Here is a 22183-nt window from a genome sequence, read left to right on the forward strand (position 1 = left end):
GGGCTTAAAAATAATAATCCTTCAAGTATAAATATACCTGCATGAAGGCCTAAATGAGACGTCAGTTGTATGGCCAAAGGCCCATAAGATTTACTACAGGTATTTTCAATTGCCAGCACTGGTGAAGTATTAAGAGAAATGGGAGTGGAGTGAGGGAAAAGTATGGATAAGTGACAAAATCCTTATTTACTCCCAGAGAAATGAGGTGGTAAATCATCAATTAACTTTCCACGACAGAACGCAGTAACAAGTTAACTGGCAATAGTCTGCTTAGAATTACACATTCAAGGGTTTGTTTATTCACAAGATCGAAAATATATTTTTTTAATCCGTCGACTACGATAACAGGACGCTATAATTATTCTAATTGAGTATATTTGATCAAATCTTAATTAATCAATGCTAACATTTTACGGAGTGATAATCATTCGCATTTGACTGGGATACACGCCAACGGATAGCCCCGTTTGCAGTTCTTCGAATTTAACTTAACTAATTTAATTTCATTCGACGTTATTTCAATGCACTGACATTGCTTGTGTTCAGTTTTTCATTGTATTTTGTGCTATAATTAGTTAATTCTACTAAAATTTAATACTAAAAAATAATTTCTCACTGCAATAATTTTCATAAAGTGTTGGTTTTCTGCCACCGATGGCCACCCACCCAAGTGGTAAGTCGAGCGTAATTAACCTGATCGAAGGGAGTGGTATAAGAACAATGTTGGGTGCCGAACGGGATTGTGTGGCAGCGGCTGGCACAGCCTCAGTCAGCTCAAGCAGTCAGTCGCCGACCGTGAATTAACGCCACGCTCACTTAAGCATTTCCTTCCCCCGCCTAGGCATGTCGTCACCAGCCACCCGCCTCCATGAAAGAATCATCACGCTGAAATTAACGCACGATTAAATTTATTAGGGTGGTGTGGCAACCCTGGGGTACAGTGTTCGGCTGCTGCGAGTCTCTTGTTTTAATACGAATGATGACTGTGGATACTCCAAAAGGAACCCGTGCTGCATGGTTTTCTGGTAATCGGAACTTTAAGGTAACCAGAGGCGACCCAGGGAAAGTTGATGTCCCATACCCTAATACCCTTTATGAGTATTGTTTAACTTATTTTAGACTATTAATTAAATTAATTTCACTAGTCCTGTGCACGAGGTAAGCTGTTTATGTAACTTTCAGGCTGAAGACTTCGACTTCATAATTTATTTGTCGAAATACGTACATTAGAATATTTGTTGATTTTAACGATGTTGTGTGAGCTCGTTCGATTAGGTCAATGAGATACTCCGTCAATATTTCGTTAATACGACCATTGGTGTACTTTTTCGTTGTACACGAAAAGTTCCATGACCTATATACTTCACCATAGCTATATTGCATCAGTAAATTCAATCCGTGGCTGTTAGTCACCTCCTGCAACGTCACATTGATGTCACAGTGGGTATCGTAGTAATGTTTTGGACCTCCCTTGAGCACTTTAACTGTCAACACCATGCCAATTTCACAACAAATATCTTAATAACGATTTTTTTCTTGCTTAATTTTTATGGATATGGGTCCCGATATTGGGCGTTGTATTTTCAGTCCTTGCTTCTGATCTTTGATGAAAGAGGAATGAGTACACCTCTTTAACGGAAACATATGGCGTCAAAATAAAGAAAAAGTAAGTACTGGAAGGTTAGCCGACGGAATAATTTAGTGAGTCACATGTACCTGCGCTGCTGGTTAAGAGTAGGGTAAAGTTATTTTACTGCCACGCAATCAGTCTTTTTTAAACAAAATAGCCTCAGCTTTCCTAATGTAAAAAGCGGCAAGGGTGTTATGTTCAATTTTTGCCCTTCTGAATTGTTCTTTCCGGTGTCGAAAGCGTTTATTTGGAGATAATCTTATCGTTAGATCTTTAACGATTTCAGTGAGGACATTTATATTCTTAATCTGGCGGATCAATTTTGTGCTCTTATAGCGCCCTTTCAAAGTCCCTGCTCACATTTGGCATCATTTACTCCCTGTTGCAGAGTTTGCTTTTTAGAAAATATTCACAATGTGACTCATGCACACACTATGATTTTTAAAAAGCCACGGTTAATTTACATTCTAATGATTTCACTAAGTTACCTTGCGTGTTCTAATCTTGCCGATGAAGGGGTAAGAGTGTCGTGGGGAGTTCTGAGGGGGGGGGGGGTGGAAATAGAAGTTGGAGGGTAGCTGATTAAACTATATTTTCAAAGAATCTTGTTTCAGTTATTCAGGAATACAAGATATTGCAGTTGCTGCTGAGTGCATTGCACGCTTGTGTGAAAGGTATGGGATGAAGCTTAGATAAGCATCAAAATAATAGGGGATATATATATATATATATCCCCTATTATTTTGATATATATATATATATATATATATATATATATATATATATATATATATATAACACTTATTTTCAAAGTGTTTCAAATAAAAGTAGGCAGAGATAGTGCTTTGTCTCGGAGATGGCCGTGGATTAGAAACATTTTGAGATGAGGGTATGTAGAAGGGCGGAGGAACTAAATGAGCCGAGAGAAATACGAGCAAAGCGTCTTTGGAGGATATTCAAAGGAGAGAAAATGGAATAGGTGATGGAGATGCTGAGAATTAATGGTACGTTGAAGGCAGGTAATGTATGGAAGAATTATAATAAAAAAATGGCTAGCCAGGCATGACCATTTTGGATGATATGAAAGGGGTAGAGAGTATAAGGAGATGAATAATAAAATCGTATCAAAAAAGGAATAATTAAGCAATATCATAAGCGATTCGAAAATCCACGGCATATTGTAATAGCTTTCAGGAAGTATCCTAATCCGATATAAAATCGTTAGATAGCTTTTAAAAATATACGCCAATAACGGTCGTTAAAGTCACAGTGTGACACGTTAGTAGACACTTTTCTGATGTTCTTGATTTCGAGGAAATATTTCAAACTCTACGAATTCAACGTCTACAATCATATTAAATGTTAGTGAGATTGCATCACCAAAATTAAGACGCGATGACTTTTTTTTAAATCAACAATTTGACTCGTATCGTGCCTTATAAAAATATGCGAATGTCAATCCCGTAAGTTTTATGCACGGTAAGAGTTATTTTAGGACAAAGAAATTATTGAAAATAATTATTAAAAATGAAATCTCTTAGTTACGAGTGCATTCAATAACTTCGCATGAACATTTACCACGATTAATGTAATAGTAAATGATTGATGATTCAAGGAAATATATTTCTATCTGATGTGAACGCCTTGTAATATTGTTATCTTTTGTTTTTTATTGTGTTTGATCAATAGTATATCACAAATTGACGATCAGTAGTATACTAATTCTTCGGCAGGCGTAATCATAAATTTCAATTCTAATGGATTAAAATGCTTCAAAATGCCAAACACTAGAGAAAGACATGCATTGGATTACAACAAAATCAGAACATTGACATACATATAGACATGGCTATTCGAAATATTTATTCAAGTGGGGGTTGCACAAGCAAGCTCGAATTAATGTTGCGGGCCTATATTACGGCGGAATTAGAGGTTATCCAAACATGTTCTCTTCGATAACCATAAATGTCCCGGCAAAATAAAAAACATTCTGTATAAGGACATTCGTCTTCTCACCGTTAATATTACTACGCGTATGCTAGAATTTTAGTGATCGCTACTTTTTTACACTCACTACTTGCTCTGAGGTTAAGGTACGACTACACATTCTTGAGCGTAGCGCCCGTCAGCTGACGCCACGATACAATGGCACCGACGTCATCACCGACGCTACGATGATGATGGAAGCAACCCGGTTATGTTCAGCGCTGATCGAATTGCTTGAGCGGTGCCGGAAAACGGAACGTTTTTTAAATCTTTTATTTAAACGTTTTTAATTCCGACATCCCTTCTCGTTGAGTGTTGGAGAGTCCACTGCCCGTCTCGTTTATGATTCGAAGCGAGTGCATGGCAAGAGTTTTTTATTTATTTCCCTCCGCATTCCCTCATATCCACGTGAGGCTATTATCCCCTTCACCTCTCATTTGATCCGTCCTTGGGCTCCAATCAGGAGTGCCCTTGCTCCAGCGCCTGCGCTCTCGCACATGTGCCATTCCGGAAGGGAATACATCGATGGACACTCACGCTATGAAGTTTATCGCCGTCCATTGGCATTCGCGGACACTCCCTCGTTCTCTCTCTTTCTCTCCTCCGAAACGTCAGGATACGGTCCCATGAACTACTTCTAGCGGACGGAGGCTGCACTCCTCCCTCCCCCGCCCTTTTCTCTGTTTTGAGAAGTTACTCCGTATGATTTTGATGTCGGTGGAAGTAACGTTAAGCTCCTCCCGTGTGTTAAAATTGAAACAATAAAATATACCTATCACGTAAATCTTCTCTAGCGTCGTGTTTGATTGGATCGATGAAATCGTAACGCCATTGTTGATGTGTGTTTCCTCTTGAATGGCAGTTCAATCTGGAAATAATTTTTTCTTGTAACCCTTCGACTTATGGTTTGAATTCGAAGGGGAAATCGTATCTATAAGGATCCACTGGTACAATTGCTCTGCAGCCCGCGATAAGCCACCCACACAAAACACCTCGTACCGTGAGCTACTGGGGGGGGGGGGGGGGGTCGTTGAGCTAGATCGCTGACGAAATGATGTCTCCTTTGGACTTCAAATACTGTTTAATATATTGAAATGTAATGAAATAATTGACTTAGTAATTCCACACACTTTATTTAAAAACACACGACCCAGGTTTCGACGTTGAACGTCATCATCAGGTGGTCCTCATAGAAGCACGCTGGCTATATATACCTTCTGATCATAGGAGGGGGGGGTTGGTCAGAGAGGGAGGTCGGAGGGGTAAAAAGGTAACCTTTTTACCCCTCCGACCTCCCTCTCTGACCAACCCCCCCCTCCTATGATCAGAAGGTATATATAGCCAGCGTGCTTCTATGAGGACCACCTGATGATGACGTTCAACGTCGAAACCTGGGTCGTGTGTTTTTAAATAAAGTGTGTGGAATTACAAAGTCAATTATTTCATTACATTTCAATATGTTATGCAAATTCCACAAAGTTACGCCTGAGACAACAAACTGTTTAATATACTTGAACTCAAGTTTGAAGCGCAGTAAGCTGGCCGTTGGAATTCGCTCTTTCGTAACTCCTTCCCATACCACTCCCATCTATAATAGATATTGATGACGGAGTCAGAGGCTCTGAAATTTCAAGGGCCACTTTATACGCAGTGCCTAATTTTCCGTTGGCCGTTGGGTAAGGAAATCGACTGCTCCCTGCATTTTTTCTGTATAAATCCAGTCTAGAATTTAAAATATTTCATTGTGAATGCATAAGCGGGCGATAAGGAAATCTCTGAAGAGGCCTTATCTAATTTCATGAAAGATATCTCTAGAAGAAAGCCTATCGTGGGACACGCGCCGATAACGAGGCTTTGCAGTGGATTTGGCAATGGGGGAATTGTCTGATCATGTTGATCATGATGATTTGAATACAATGGGACTCGTGCATTTGTTAAAATAGTATAATCTGAGTTGTGAAAATGTTTCAAGTTTTCACCGTGCTACGAAAGTTTTTCGTATTGATGAATATTTGCTTTATTTTTCTCACATTTTTTCAATAACCTTAATAAAATATCAACATGCTTTCTCGCTATCTTCCACAAGTGCGAAATGAAACTCGTTCCCGATCTTATGGCTACCTCATCCCTAAGGCTATTTATTACTACAACTCCCCAATATTCAGGGAGAAGGATAAGGGTACATGAGAATATCGATTAAAAAAAAAATAAATCAAAAGGTTGTGAAGTCTAGTCATATGATTGATCTTAATTTGAAAGGGTAATTTCAGAATACCCTAGTTTATCAACAAAGGAAAAAGCCTCTACTCTTATTTCTCGCAGAAACATTGTCACCAAGAGATTGGCATTTTAATTTGGTTCGGCGTACCTCGGCAAGATAAAATTACCCAGCAGAAAGGAGAACGAGAATATTGAATAAAATACTGCGATTTTGCAAGCTTCCCGAAAATTATTTCTTGCTGTACTATCGCTTTCATCACATAGGTGACATGTTCCGGTACTAAGATTATAAAGGATGTTTTATGGTTTGTATATATGTATAGGTGGGTCGCGGTAGTCCAGAGGGTACAGCGTTGGACTACGGGAGGCCCGGGTTCGATTCCCGGGAAAGCCGCCCTGGCCACCTGCAGCTCCGGGATCATCCTGGGATCTCCTCCTCCTATCCTGATGCGCGAATTTCACACGCCATCGGGCTTAGTACTGGGTGAACTCGGCATCACCTACCAAACCGACCTTCGGGTTGATTACTGTGTTTATGGTGTGTGTGTGTAAATATATATATATATATATATATATATATATATACATATATACATATATACATATATACATATATACATATATACATATATACATATATACATATATACATATATACATTAATACATATATACATATATACATATATACATATATACATATATACATATATACATATATACACTATATATATAGATAGGTGGAATTCAGGAAAGGAGAGGACGTGGGGGAGGGGTTCGGAGTTGGAAGTTGGGGCACAGAGAGGAGCAGTCTTCGGGGGGGTTGAGATTGCAGCAGCATAATGAATTCGAACTAGGAGGGGGACAGTGAAGTGGGTGCAGCCAAAACGGAGCCAGTGGGAGTCGAAAGGCGTGTTTCCCCGATTTCCACATCCATGCACCCCTAGTTTCCTCCCTACCTCTCTCTCTCTCCCTTCCACCCTCTCCCCCTCCCCCGGAGACCACACCCAATCACCTTCACGCTCGATTTCCTCGCACTCTTTCCTTCCCTGAATTTCGCCTGTATATTATATTACACCTCCATATAGTGTTAAAACTTTGTTCCTATAATTGAATGGCGGTGTGCAATTCGTCCAAAATAAATGGGATGAAACCGTTTGTTATCCAATAAATAATTTTCGCGAAATCCACAAAGCTTTTTATTCGGTTTTAGAAACGAGATCTCACTATGCCTGAGTTTGAAACCTTTGAAAAAAGAGAACTTGATACTTTTCGCACCTCGCCTGACGTGAAGTATTTTTGGGACTCTCGCCTTTTTGTGCATGGATGATCTTTCCTTTTCAGATTTCAGTGCAGAAATTTGGATATATTCGCGCACTGTTACTGAACAGTGATAATGAACCAAAAATATTGAACATAACAATGGAAGCGAAAAATATATGAACTATTGACTTAAGTTAACAACGCCTCCATAATTACAAATCGACATTTCACATTCTTGATGGTCTTTTCATTAAAGTATGATATACGCGGATAGAAAATAGAAAGCGGACTCCAGGGATACACTGTGTCACGAAAACCTTCGTAGAATGAGATGGGGTCTGGTGCTGCACAAGGTACTCAATGAATTCCTCCACCTCTCAGGACTGGATAAAGTCAACAGAAACAGAAATTAATAGGCAATAAATTTCCTGCTTCGTGATTAGAATGAGAAAACTGATTCACTCAGTTCGAAAGGACACATCTTACTGAGGATCGAAATCAGAATGGAAACGGAGAGGGGCTTTAATATGGACTGATGTGTTTCCCTTATTGCATTTTTGTTGGCATTAGAGTAATTTTCGTTCTTCGGCAGCACGATGTAGTTGGGAATAGCGATTTAGAATTCCAAAATCAAAGTATTTAAAGTAGATTTTGGTACAGTGATAATAGCACTTTTTCCACGACCTTGATTTTGAAGTGTGTATTTGTCGGTAGCAACAGCACTTCTCGAAGGCTTTTTGCACCGATTGAAATTTGCATCGTCGACATGACCTCTGCTGGTAGCAATAGGCTCGAAATACGAGTGCATATTTAGCGCGCTTTTTCGTTCGAACTCCTCTCATCCACTGTGGGATTCAATTTACATTGTATGGCGATGGAATACAAAGGTAGGATTCACTGAGTTATAGAGCGGAATTAAATATATTGTTCGGAAATTTATTGCTCATTATGACTGGACGAAATCAGTCATCTCAACGATACCCCTCTCGATAGAAAATTCCTTCGGTCTTATTTCATAGCCGTTCGCATCATACGATACATAAATATTGGAAAATTCAATATCATTCGCTGCCAGGAGATATGGAAATCAACGATTCCTCGAATATTGAACGCTGCCGTGCTTAAAAGTATTCATCTACATCTCCACGGCACCCGGCAAGCCACCACAAGGGCGTGTGGAGACACCACCCGTAATCAGTTAATCAACCGGTTGATGCGAGTTGCAAGCTCAAAGATAAGAACACACTGCGCTACTAATGGAACCCACATAGTTACTGTTTTTAGAGACATTCCTATGCAATTAAAGTTGATGCATTACGTGAAAATATCTATTGGCTTTGTTATCACTTTTAGTCCGCTGTTATTACATTTTCATCATCAGAACGTTTACTGCCAACCTGATTTCCATTGACTTTAATGCTTCTCGATGTTCCGTTCATTATTGCTATTACAACCTCTACGAACTGGTTAAACAAGTAAGGGAAGAGAGCCTTGTAATACTATCCTCATTTACTTCCGTTCACTTCTAATACCCTGTTTTGGAATGTGTATTCATTCAGAATCAGCTGCCAATCTTTTCAATGAGGCCCTACGTTATTTTCACCAAAACGTGATAATAATTTCCAATCGACCTTGTCGGATTTTTTTTTTCAGAATATCATACATGTTTTCCTGTTTATTCCAACTTCCCTCTGACATCTGACGTATTACCAGTATCGCCCGGCTGGTTCCTCGTCCCGCTCGAAAGTCTTTATCTAAACACCCTAAGTAACATGATCAATACTGTCTAAATGTTTCCTCGCTCACTCCATGTACTTGGGAATAAAAGTGATCAGTGTTTTTTTTTCTCGCCAGCTTTTTTTTCCTCGCTACTGTTTATATTTTCATTTATAGTAGAACGTACTGCTGGTCAAAATAGTGCACTGTCTTAATAAGTTTGATATTAACTTAAGTAATCAATTCCCAATACATATTTAATACCCAGAGAAATAACGACGGTGATCAGATGTAAGGGTGGTTTGATAACATGTGAACTTCGATACTCGAAAGGAAATATTTCTCGTGTACAGAAAAGATGTATATTTTTATGGAGTTTTTATATGCATGAACGTATATGATTCAAATCAACAGGGAAAATTTTCCTTTTTACAACTCATCCGATTGAAAATTCCTTGATGCAAAAACTCACGTCAAGTCCTCATTTGAGAGCACTTTGAATAGGCGAAATGTCTTTGGTGCCTCAGTCCTTTCCTAGAACATTGGTCATAATCAAGGAACACTCGAGGGTCGAAAGGGAGCGGCGTTGAAAGTAATTTGCAAGTCCGTATTTATCCTCTCCCTTCGCGCTCGCGTCACGAGCCTTTCTTCAAAGCACCTCTCGCAGTAAAAGTGCTTACCGTCCTCTGCGGGCTCATTGCCGGGGCCGGCAGAGCGAGGACCTCTACAGGTACCAAACAGAAAAATAACAAGGTAGAACAAAACCGTCTCGGAGGCTGAAGGTCTTGCGGACTAGGTTCCATTTATTTTCAACTTGAACGAGTTCAGATATTTCACTTCACCAAGGCGTTCCAAATACCACGTGTAAACACACACTCGCACACACGTTTTGGCCCAGACATGGTTAGACCTGGCATACCGTCTAAAACCTTCAAGGGAGGCGCATTCGTGGTGTTAGAAAACTATGACCACAGAGTAATCTGTAATTGGAATTTACTACATGCTGGTGTAAACCTTCCAATGCTTTTATCAAGCATTTATTTTAAGGAAAGAAAACAGCATGCCACCATTTTAATGAAACTGTTTCTACAGTCTGGAATAAGCACGATAAATTTATTTGAAAGATGTCCCAATGCCAATGCGTATGTACTGATCCTTTTCTACTCCCTCGGAACCAAGTTCCACTGGAGCCATGGAGTGTATTTTGGAAGTAATACAGATAGCTTTTGCGGTCTTGTTTACATATAATGAATTATCATTATTATTTATTATTTTATTATTATTTTTATTCTTTCTTTTACTATTTTTTGTATTATTTTTAATTGTAAGTATTTTATTTTAATATAAATTTGTTATTTTTTAGGAGGACTTTTATTATTATTGTTATTTTTTCCTTCTCATTATTTCAAATACTTATTTTTACTTTGAAATATTTTGAATGGAAGCAAATTGGGTGTTAGGTGGGAATGTACCAGGTGATGAATGTATATTGGATGAGGTTAGAGGGGTTGGCAGAGAAGATAGGAATCAGATTAGATTTGGTGGAGTAAGATGAGGTAGTTCAGGTGAGCCAGGACCGGTTTGCTTCTTTTTATTGGGGGTTATGCGCCTTTTCGGTTTACATTTTGGTGGGAAAGGGACATTTGGTTCGTTAAGTTTTGGGTGAAAGGAGGTTGATTGAGGACATTTAGGGGCTTTTTGCTCGGGAGGTGCAGAAGGATTCAATTTAAGGAGTTGTTGGGGATATTTAGTTTTCCCCGTCGGAAGAGTGGAAGACCATAGGGAGGAAATTAGGGGATTTTAGAATAGGGGAGTGACCTACTATATAACTGTGTAGTGCTTTTATTATAAGCTTATTTATGGAATATATATGCAGTTCTTTATGAGTGACCTTTTTAGGGATAAACCCAGGGGCTCCCGCAATGAGTCGAGTCAGCTTGTTTAGCCATACCTGAATTCTGTTAATTGCATATTTTGGGGCGTTAGCCCATATTGGGGACGCATATAAAACTTGAGGGCGTAGGAAAAAAAATGTCCCCTTACTCTCTGCTCATTCTATCCAATCCTCCCCAAGGAAAAATTATTCAGGGACGGTTGCACCCCATAACGTTTTATTGAATCACTTCGTGAGCTTCGATCCGACAGTCCATGTCATCTTTGGCATTGACGCGAGAGGGCGGCTGGGTAATGAGGGTGAGGGAGTCAATAGGGGACAGAAAAAGGTGACGAGAAATCCGGGCGTTCTCAGGATCGTTTTCAGAATGAATGTCTTCATGGTAGCTACCAATAATTTCCCAATCGACAGAGTTACGCGGTACTTCTCTGTAAGCAAGCCAAATTGAAATACTGAAGTGAAACCAATTTTCCCTTCCTTGTGCCTAAAACTCCCAATCATAAGGTTCCTCCCTCATCCCTTTTTAGATACTTCGGATTGCGAACTGATGTGATGATGTTGGGCGGAAAAATTGGGGAAACTGCCACCCTCAGCGTCTAAAAAATAATTAGTTGTATTTAAATGCATGCTCTTCCACTAACCTTATGTGTTTTGCTATAATAACCCATTCTTTCCGAATGACCTCATTCGTGTTCCGTTCATCTGTTTTTAAGTCTCCCTTTCAATCCCTCGTCCCTCTCCGCGGGGGGAAATTCCTGCTACCTGCAACGTTGGGTCGCATTCCCTGCCTTTTAGAGACTCTTTGGGGGTAGAGTGTTTCGTGGTGCATTTTCATGTGGTGTTTCAATTTCTTGCTTGTTGTGTCCTGGCTTCCGTGTTGTAGGATGGCTTTCGTGCTGCATCATGGGGTGCAGTTTTTTAGTTGTTTTGCGGTATATGTGTTTGCATGAGTATTGGATGAAGGGATTTTTGCATGAGTGTGTGCGCTGCTGTGGGTGTAATTTTCCGTGTTGTTATTTTGCATGTGGTATTTTTCCTTTTTACGGTTGGTGACCTAACACCCCCCGCCACACGCCCTTGCGGCGGCTTGCGGGGTATTATGTAGATGTAGATGAGTGAAATTAAAGGGAGGCATGTAAATGTTAAACCGATTTAAGTATGAATTATAAAACCAATCATCGGTGAAAAATTTAATACTTCTCAGTTCGATCTATTTCAGAATAAAATGCGTACTTTTACCATGCACTAACCGAAAGATTTCCTCGCCAAAGCGTCATTTTTACGCTATACAGGGTGCGTTCCGAAATTAATGCAATTGAATTTCCCGCGCCTCTTCTGTTGGTCGGAGTTGGATCGAACCACTTGGAGTAGGTGAAGGGGGACGCTAAAGCTTTGCGTATTACCTGTATTATGAGATGTAAACTTGTAATTTAACTTTTAAATTAATATTTGATGTCGTAATCGATATGAATAAGTTGGAAGATTACAGGATATTTTATTTTAGCAATGGGATGAATACTATTCCGCAAGGCGGATGAATAAGAGTAATCAGTAGTTTTTACTGCCGAAAACGAAAATATTCAAATTTTCGGCTTCTCATAATTTCTGTCCCTTTTAATATAATCCTACGCGTGGACTCAGTTAATAGATTGCGAGGCTGGTATCCCGAGGATAATTTCCTCAGCAGATCAAGTGAAATATACGCGAGATATAATTGACACTCGAGGTAATTAGCTTTCGTTTAGGCGCCCCGCTCCGCATCGGACCCCGATCGGGCCACGTGGTCGCAGTCGTTTACTAGCATGATGCCGAGGAATGGGTAGGGGAGGGGAGTGGAGTGACTGTTGGGAAGGGGGGACGAGTCGCCGGACAGGGTGGAGAGAGAGAGTGGTTGGGCGGGTGGATACCGACCGCCTTGAACTTCTTCCGCCGCTTCCCCGGAGTGTTCTGGAGAGGTGGGGGTGTGAAGGGTAGGAAGGAGAGGTCGGCCGGAAGAAGAAGGTAATGCGCACACGTCCAAGCGGGAAGTCGCGAGTGTGTTATGGTTTCGGGAAAAAAAATTGACTTTGCATTGACGTAGGAGGGAAAAATTGGTCTCATTCTCCCGAAATGTGTCGCGTCACGCTGACGCCTCTCTTGCGGCGTAAAACGGACGCCTAAAGGGAACGAACGCTCTTCGCGAGAGAGTTTTGCCAAGGACGCAGACGCCCTGGATATTACGAGGCTTGGAAGGCGTTTGAATATACGCCCTCCGCAAGTAGGTGCCGTAATTAGATGGCGAGAGAGCTTTGGCCTTGCGCTATTGTGTGCGCGGTCTCACGGCTTGACACGGGAGCGTGTCGCGATGGGCTCTCTAGCCCGAGCTAGGGAGTCGGTTTTGGTTGTCAACCGGTTAACCGGACAGGGCTTTCCTAATTTGAGACGGGCGTCCACCGTTCCGGTTCTTCGACACCTGCTCACCTCGAATTTATCAGAGTTAAGTTAGCTAACTGAGCATTCCTTCGATCCTTCCTACACCGGTGGGTATAGGTATGCAGTGACGCATTGAATATCTATGTTGTTGCTTCAGTGGAGTGAAACCAGTGAGGGAAACCACGGTTGAAAATAATTCAACCTTAGCAGCGTTTTCATTCGTCGAGAATAACCTATCTTATAAACGTTTAACAGCGTTCTGTTCGTCGAGAACAACCCTAATTAGCGGTTCATCGTGTGGCTTTTGTTTTGCGCCTTCGTTGATATTACCAAATCCAACTGAACTGATGATCGCCGGCTGTGATGAAGTAGCTGCCTACTACGTATCTAGGCCGAATGAGAAGGGAAAAAAATCAAATTACATGAAGTCTGAGACTTGACGTGATGTTTAAAATGCTCTGTTTTAAACATGTCGATCGGCGGATTCGATTGCAGCACTCCGAAATGAATTGCTTTCCTTGGGATGACTATAAATTGTAGTGGGGATGTAGAAGGATATTGACCCATTTTCTTTTAAGTGAGGATTGAACTACGCCAGAGTGAAATGAAGAAATGCCATCCAGAGAATTTACATCAATACTTCTGGATCCGAAGGAAAACGTAAAATATCGCTCAGGATATCAATATGATCAATGGTACTCCACCGGACTAAAGTGGGGTTTGGAGAAATGCAGAGGTTAACCGCCGCTGAGCCTCGCAAAACAAGACAGTGCTGAGTAATGGTTTATTGTGAAGTGGGGTAATACGTTCAAAATATTAGAAGTTGAATTTAAGAACACCAGATCGCGGTTAACCGTCGGACGCCCAAATTCGTAATGGACGTGCTTTCTCAATCGGCCGTGCCGGTTGATGGTAGGTAGGTAATTCCCATCTGGTAGGAGGTCCCACCGGAACGCCCCCTGCCCCATGCGAGGTTTTCGAAAGGGGACTGTAATCCTACCGTTCACCACTCGATTACGCTCGCCAAGTATCGAAGGGGCGACCTTCAGCCCGCCGATCGCCGCAGCTGCCGAGACCTATTTGTGTTCCGGTTTTGTCTTCCCCGAGCCGAAGACGGATGGTATGGCCTCGGATTGCGGTTCAGCTGGGGAGAGCCGATTGCGCTTGAAAGTTTGTTAATGCTCCCCGTCATCGCCCAGAACTGGGGACCTTCATTTCTCGAGTTCAAGGTGGGCAGATTCTGGGCATTGGTCATCGGGGGGGATATGAAACCGAGGGAAGGGATGTCTTTGCCCGCTTGAGTCTGGGGGATTGGCCCGAGTTCAAGAGGCTAAAGTAGCGTGCGTACCCTATTAAGCGTGCGGATATGGATGTGAAAATGAAAATCATATGCATAAACAGCAGATTTTTTGTTTTTGTAGATAAAACCTAGTTACTAGAACAAATTCAAGGTGTGCTTTAAAGTCGACGTTTAATTTGACTTTCCAAAGTCCGAGATAAACAATGGAAAATTCGTAACTAAAATGTTCATCCCTTGTTTATTATTTATTTATCTCCACTACATGCCCCGAGAATGCAAATATTTGTTTGGCCTCAGTCGCCGTATCTGTCTCGCCGATAGCACCGATGACTGATGGATCTTTTAACTTCGTTTTTCTTTCCGGCGTTGATTGGCGGTAATCGGATCACGATCGTTTCACCTTCCAATCAAGTGAAACACACTAGAGAAATGTCGTTGATGTTACGTGTTGTGTTTTAGATTTAAAGAAATGGTTCCTTCTGTCCGCCGTTTGCTGCCAGTCTCTTACCATCACGAGGTTACGAATGCCGCAATGTCATCTGTGTAACACGAATGAAGTCGCAATGACCCCCTTTTTCAGTCGCTTTGCAAAATGGAATAACTCTTCACAGTAGCTAAAGTATGTATGTGTCTCACTTTAACAAATTACATTTGCTAAACAAATGATATTAAATGCAGTTGTATTGTTAAAGGATTTTTCCAAACTGCGGTATCAGTTTGGAAATATGGTAATGCCAGCTTATATTAATGATCATCATAATTTTTTTTCTGTTCTATATCCTCAAAATCAGCCTTGCAGGGTATACTTTAGAGTACTTGCTTGGAAGCTGAAAAAGGCTTCCCATAATTGTCGAATTTGCTGATGTGAAGGTTATAATAATATACAGTATTGCCTTCGTTTTCGCTATTAATACTAAGGCCTATCGAGGTAATGTGGAGCTGTAGATAATCCCTATAAGTTATAATTATTTATTGCGTGATATTCATTTTACACACATTATGGTATAGTTCATTTGCTAAATGACGTAAAGTAATATTACATAATATAAAATAATTATTTAGCTTACGGTAAAATTTATCGAAAATGTACAGTACAACCCTACCTCTCTTACATGCGTAATTCATTTACCCATCTCCTACCTGCGAATTAATTTTAATTTTACAACCTATTTCTTACCGCGGTGAACGCTATAGAACTTGACACTACGAATTATGAATTAGCAAACGCAGACACTTAATTATTTTTCTTATTTAACTGAAGGACACTGGGCAAGATATTGACTGGAAAATATGCAGCATACGTTACATTAAATTCATTAATGTACTTCTACATTTTGAAATACCCATTTTCCTTATATTATATGTAATGGTAAAGATGAAATATTACATTTTTTAACTTTAAAAAGTCTTTAAATGAACGTATTTTGATTTAACATTTTGTTGCATCTAGTCCTTCGCGTAATGTTAGGTGTGATTAGGGCAACTTTTTGGGTCGGATTTTGAATGGTTTGAGCGGAACAATTTGATATTATTAACGGAATGGGTTGTAAAATGAAAGCTTTCGATGGAATTTTATAAAAATCCATTCCAAGAGAGAAAATATCCCAGGGATGTAATTGAACGGCTGCGCATCATATTCGCGGAGGCACATTATTTAAGACATGAATTGACAAAATTTTAAAATAGTGTGCATCCGAGTTTAGTTTGTCTGTTCTTAAACATGTTCCTGTTGCAGGATTTAAGTGCGCCAAATTGATTTGGCGCACGTATATTTTGATCGTTAAGAACCAAGGAACGAGTCTTCAAGATAATCAAGATTGTTTTAAGAGGACGAAGATAGGTATTTTCGTTCATATTTCGCTCTAATTGCATCTTCGTGTTGCAGCTTGCATGTTCTTAAGCAACCTGTTACGCTTTCTATGTCCTTCCTTTGCCCAGACTTGACTCCTTGTCGGGGCTGTCGTGCGTGATCGAAATTCGCATGAAAAATGAAAGATAATGTGCAGGGATTAAACGGTCTATTGGTTCGAAATCACGTAATTGAAAACATGATGTAATATATAATTTTCTGCCTTATTGAACGAACCGCTTCTCGTTGAGCCCACGTTTTTGCACGTTGTGTGGGATTTCTTAGCAGACCTTGAGAAAAACTAATGAATTTTTTAGGTTTAAACAAAGTAAAATGTTTGCACAGTGCAATTCAAGGATTAGAATACTGAGTGTTCATTACTATTATGAAGAACCGTGAATATTGGCTCGCTTCCATTTCATTCGTTTTTGTTTCGCTTCCACGTGCCCAATTTGCCCTACGATAAGCGTGGAATAAAATTATATACAACGAAACAAAAAATTATACTCTCTACACCTTGCGAAGCTTGGAGTAGCATGCAAAGTTGCTCTCATCGTTTCAAATGGTATATTTTGACATTAAACTTGCGGTGGATTTTGGAAGATATTTAACGCCGAAAAAGTGCAAAGTCAACATCGAGCGTGTTTTCCACCCGAGACGCTTCATAGTTGGCCACTGGATATTTTTAACTCGATACATTTTCCGAGCCACTCGAAGAGAGAGATGGCCTTGGTCTTAACATTGCGGCTCTCCCAAGGCGCCCTCGGCCCAGCATTCTCCTTCCCTCCACAAGCGCCGGCGGCCGGCCATCGCGGTTTGGTAAAGAACCCGGGGTCGGCGTGGCGCTGGGGATTTCGGGAGACTTAATCTTCTTCGTAAGTATGTTCGCGTACATCCCGATACGCGCAGTGAATTGGCGCACATTCGGAGCAACCACGCCAGCGACGCCGAGAGACGAGTGACGGCCGTGTCGATCGAACACGGACTCGAAAACGAATTCCAAAATGAGCCTAATCGAAGCGAACATCCATTCCCGATTGATGAGCGACCGATTTTCGAATTTCTCCGCGGAAATTTCCGCATCGGACGACCGTACTCGACACTCGGAAGAGATTGGATGTGTGAGGGTGGGGAAATTCAACCCCGCCGTCCCCAACCCTTTTCCCCAGCCCTCGTCCGATAGCTTCGGAGGGTGAAGGAGGGGTGTGCCGCACTCCCACCACTCCCCATTGTTCAACTCCCCCTCCCCCGAGGGAGGATCAATCCCGAGTCGATGAGACGCCAATGTCACCGGGAGAGGTCGTAGCCGTAATCTCTGGCGAGGCGGCTTATGGGCCAACGGAGGGGCGGCCCTGGCGAAGGGGTCACGAGAGTCCGAGGTATCGCCCTGACGCGAGAGTGGGAGGAGATTAGGTGGAGAGATTAAGGCTCGGACAGATTGGGGTGCAGTGGATATGGAGGGGATCAGAGGTGATGGTGCCATAAGCGCTCTTACGAAACCGCAGAGATTTTGTTAGGTACGGATGAACGTAAGATAATATACATCGCTCGAAAGGCGAACTATACTTTTTTCTCTCACCGAATTATATGAATGCCATTCAGTATTTTGTGGACTACATCAAAATGATGCATTAGAATTTTGTTTTTATCATATTCACAGGTTGACGTTTTTCGAACAAAAAGACAGAGTTATGGAATTTTCGTTAGTACTTGTGTATTTTGATGGTAACAAGAAATGAAAATTTTCATCATTGCTGTTGACTCGGCATATTTTCTATTTATTAAATTATTTACGTTTTTCATGGAAAGGTTTATTTTGTGTATTGATAGTTCACAATGCAAAATATGTATTTGAAAGAACGTGATGCCGATCCTTTCCTGGCACTCCAGCGAAACATAGCGTTGTGGTATAATGACACATTATTCAGTTTGCGGACTGTATTTTGCGCTAATGATTCGATAAAAGGTTCGAAGACTCACTGTATAGAGTTCACTGCCTACTACTGAAGAAAGGATCTGGAGGCACCAGCGTATCCGGAGTCATCACGATGCCTCTGAATACGCCGAGATGTGTAATTATTGGGTGTAATTTTCTTAGCATCATAAATTGGCATCATTCTTGAAAACGGCAAGTAGTACAGGAAAATAATCCAGCATTATTCCCTTGAAAGCATGAATTTCACACGCTCTGGGCCCACGGACTAAGCGAGCCCTTCCAACTTTCAGCTATCTATTTTTTTTAAATGAGCGTTCATTCAAAATTGTGATTGCTATGATTGGGTGAGTAGATAAAACGAATCGAGCACATTGAACGCCAGTGCCACCAAGAGCTGTCACTCCTGGATTCTATGGCGGATGATTGCTGAGTGTGCTTTAGTCTAAAAATGTTCATCTGCCTTTCCGATATTTTGAAGAAGAAATATCTGATGAAATGGAGGAGGAGAGGACGGGTCGTCCGGGAAAAAGAAATACGCCAAATCTTCGCCCTCGAATCCCGTGGTGGCGACTCGGCGGGGCACAGTCCACTGAGCAAATCGTTATTGCCTCCGTGGGAGGAGCGAGGGAAGGGAGGAGACGAAGACCAGAAACATGTTCCAGTCGAGAGTCCCTTTTGTGAGAGATAAGGCCGGCCAGGCTTGTTTGCTCGGATACAAAATAAGAGATCCAGGTCCAATACCGAGGCTTATCTGTGAAATTTGAGAAGAGCCGCGGCAGAAATGGGCCGCGCCAACAGAAAGCGTCGGCCTCTTGCGGTGGAAAATAACAACGGAGTACACAGACATCACGATGATTGAGCCTTCGGCGCTGTTTCCATGGGGACAATTTGTGGCGACCCTTAGGGGTGACGGAATACATTTAAATTAGTTATGAAAAGTACGCACATAATAGGAGGGGCAAGGTCGTCATTTAAAACGTAAACGCGCGCATACTGTTTCCCGGATAAGCATGGTCAAAACTATTGAACCCTAAGGATGTCCGACATGTTGATTGGCAATTAGTTCACCTAAGATCAATAGTCTATGATACCGAGAATACTGTTCCCAGTACAGCTAACACCTCTCCCCATTGTAATTCGACGGACGTCATCAATTTGAATGAACGAATCTTCAAACCTATACCCCAATTACTCAGGCATTCTCGTTTGATTTCTATTTAAAATACGTATTTGATGGTAAACCAAAACGAAAATCTCCGCGTACCCCTAACTTTCCTTATTATCTCATTTGATACGTGGGTATCGCTTCACTGTTCCATATAAGAAACATTCTATGCCTTTGCCAACATGCCTGCTTGTAGGTAATGACACCAACCAATTATTCCAACTATTGAGTACTCCAATGCTGCATATAACAAACTTGCTTCCTAAAGAATCATCAATTGTCGTTTGTGTGTTCATTTTTACTGCGGAGATGGCGACATTTTGGTTTCGTTTTAAAACCCTCGACCTTTGAGAAGAGCAAATTGGTTGCAACTTTTTTTTTCATCCCCGACATCTGGGCACATCACAAAGCGCAGTATACACGTAGATCTTGACGTCATTCGTGCGTCCTGCCTTGAGCCGCTTCTCACTTGACGGGAAATGTCATTTCATTAAAACGAACGGAGCTTAGATTTCGCGGCATACGAATCATAGTGCATGATGAGTCCGAGTCGTGCCTTTCCGGGCGTTTGAGCCCTCGACCCTTGCACTCCCGGTGCGGCGTCCCGTCAGTCCGGGCAAGTGGTCGGGGGGAAGGGAGGCGGGGCGATGTCAGGGACGACGTACCTGAAGCCCTCCTGGCGCGCCATCGTGGTAATCGTCCCGACTAGCCCTTGGTAGACCTCCGGCGAGCCTCCTGCCCTGACGATTTGAACCGTGGTCGGGCTCGCCAGTGCCGTCATCAGCTGCCGACCCTCGCCTTGAATCTAATAATAGGGGCAAACAAAGAGATCAAATGAGGAGATATCGCTTAGCCATTTACATGCATGTTATTTGTGGAACTGTCGTACTCGAAACTCGACCCTCTTCGGCTTTCGTGACGTCGAGTCTTTCGCTTTGTGACGGTTGTCGACTCGCTTAGAATCTTATGGAATCGTCTTCTGTCCATTGCGATTGATTTATGAATTGATTTGAATGCCGTCGATTGACTTTCATCCCCCCCTTGTTGCCCCAGGGGATAAAGGAGATGGGGCTGTTGTGCAAATGGTTACGAAAGTACAACGGCCAAATGGGATTTTTGAGTTGAGTGTCCCGACTAGGAGGAATTTTGCCTGATAATCAATGAATTGCAATCTATGAAAAAGGTCGTGGAAGAGAACATTCCAACCACTGAATACAGCGTCGTAGAGAGGGGGTAAATATAGGTTTCTCAAGTATTTTACTTGATTAGTGAACGGAAAATGCTATCTTTGATCACCCTATCAGGCAAAATTCATGTCGAGCTAAAGTATATTAGTTTTACCTAAATTTTTACAATTCAAATCGACGGAATGTTCAACTTCATCCGGAAGTATTTCCAATATGTGTATTGTCAGTCACCCACCTCGTGCACATCTAAATTCATTACCGACATATAATGAGATTCACTTAGATCGTGGAATAGTAAAAATGCATTCAACTCTTTTGAAATTTAATTTCAAAGGGAAATTGTGAACAAAAATCGCCAATTTCAAAATTATTCACGTGCAAAAAAATACTCAAATCATTGTACCGCGTCAACTGAAGAATTAGATAAACATTTTTGTTTCGTGGATACTTAATCACAGTTCTCTCTTGGAAGATGCTACTTACTCTTAACGCTGGCTAAACTTTCCTTTGGCATATAAGGTTCGTTTTTATTGCTGTTATTAAAAAGCGAAACATCAATTTCAATCTGCCTGTTAGTTTTTCCTCATGGGAAAAGTCTGTTGTATGAATCTCTTGTTGACTATGAACTTTTTATTATTGTGATTATGTTGGTCATTAGTTCTCCATTAGTCTGTGCTTCCCTATCTCGGTTGTCTACGATTTTTTTCGTGTCGGGCAGAAAAGTGGGGCGATACATTTCAAAGCTCGCTTCCTCATTAACTGTTTTTGAAATGCACGCTCTCTCCTGAAATATTGAGTTCTCCACTTCTGCCACACCGTTGCTGAGAACGGTGCCTTAAGTTCCCGAAACGGTAGGTTGAATCTTTTCTTTTGGATATTTCACGTTTATTGATGAATTTTTAGGTACACTATGTCAACAGGCGGATTCTTTTCCCATTCATCATCCATCCTGACTTGGAAAAGGGAGCGTTTGAATTCCTTTTGCGAGTGTTTGGGCAACATTTTAGTGACGTTTCGGGGCTATAATAGTCGAATTCTTAAATGTCATCGACACCTAAAAATATGAAATATTTTGAATTGGCTTAAAGAATCATATCCCGCGAGACTCTTAAAAACAGAAAAAAAACTCCTCTCTCCCGGGGATCATGAAATCGTAGAGCTGTGTGGGAAGCTATCCTTCAATTTGTTTAAACAATTTAAGCAATCCAATGTACATTTGTTCGCCACAGTCCTTAAAGACTCTAGGGAGTGCGAAGATGTATTTTGTATTTATTGTGGCGAGAGAAGATACCATATAAAATGCACGTTTGTAATAGAAGATCACTTTAGTAGTTCAACTCCTCGGGAGTTAGAAACACTTTAACGATCTCGACGTCCTACTTACTTTTTCCTTGCTCTTGCGCCTATTTTTTAGGGGACGGCATCCAACGTAAATTTCATACGGGCCAACTATATTACAATTTCCATTTCCCACGCTGCCGTTATTTATACAAATCATCTGATGAGAATATAAGGACATTCATTAGCGCAAACTTATTTAACGTGTTATTTGAATTTAGTGAATGCTTCTTCGTTCTGTTATGCGCTCGGTTTGGCGCAGAAATGTTTATTTTTTAAGAATTTTAG

The 22183-nt window shown here is 41.3% G+C and overlaps 1 protein-coding gene across 1 annotated transcript in view; it reads right to left on the bottom strand.

Moving 5' to 3' along the window:
* LOC139692832 (dicarboxylate carrier UCP2-like) overlaps positions 1–22183 on the bottom strand; it is a 52436-nt gene that overhangs the window by 21511 nt on the left and 8742 nt on the right. Inside the window, exon 4 of the mRNA XM_071591131.1 lies at positions 20036–20175. Within this exon, the coding sequence (XP_071447232.1) occupies positions 20036–20175 (140 nt within the window). The remainder of the gene's footprint in view (positions 1–20035; positions 20176–22183) is intronic.

The sequence above is a fragment of the Hetaerina americana genome, unplaced genomic scaffold (genome assembly GCF_022747635.1).
Source record: "Hetaerina americana unplaced genomic scaffold, ioHetAmer1.1.p SCAF_42, whole genome shotgun sequence".
NCBI classification, from domain to species: domain Eukaryota; kingdom Metazoa; phylum Arthropoda; class Insecta; order Odonata; family Calopterygidae; genus Hetaerina; species Hetaerina americana.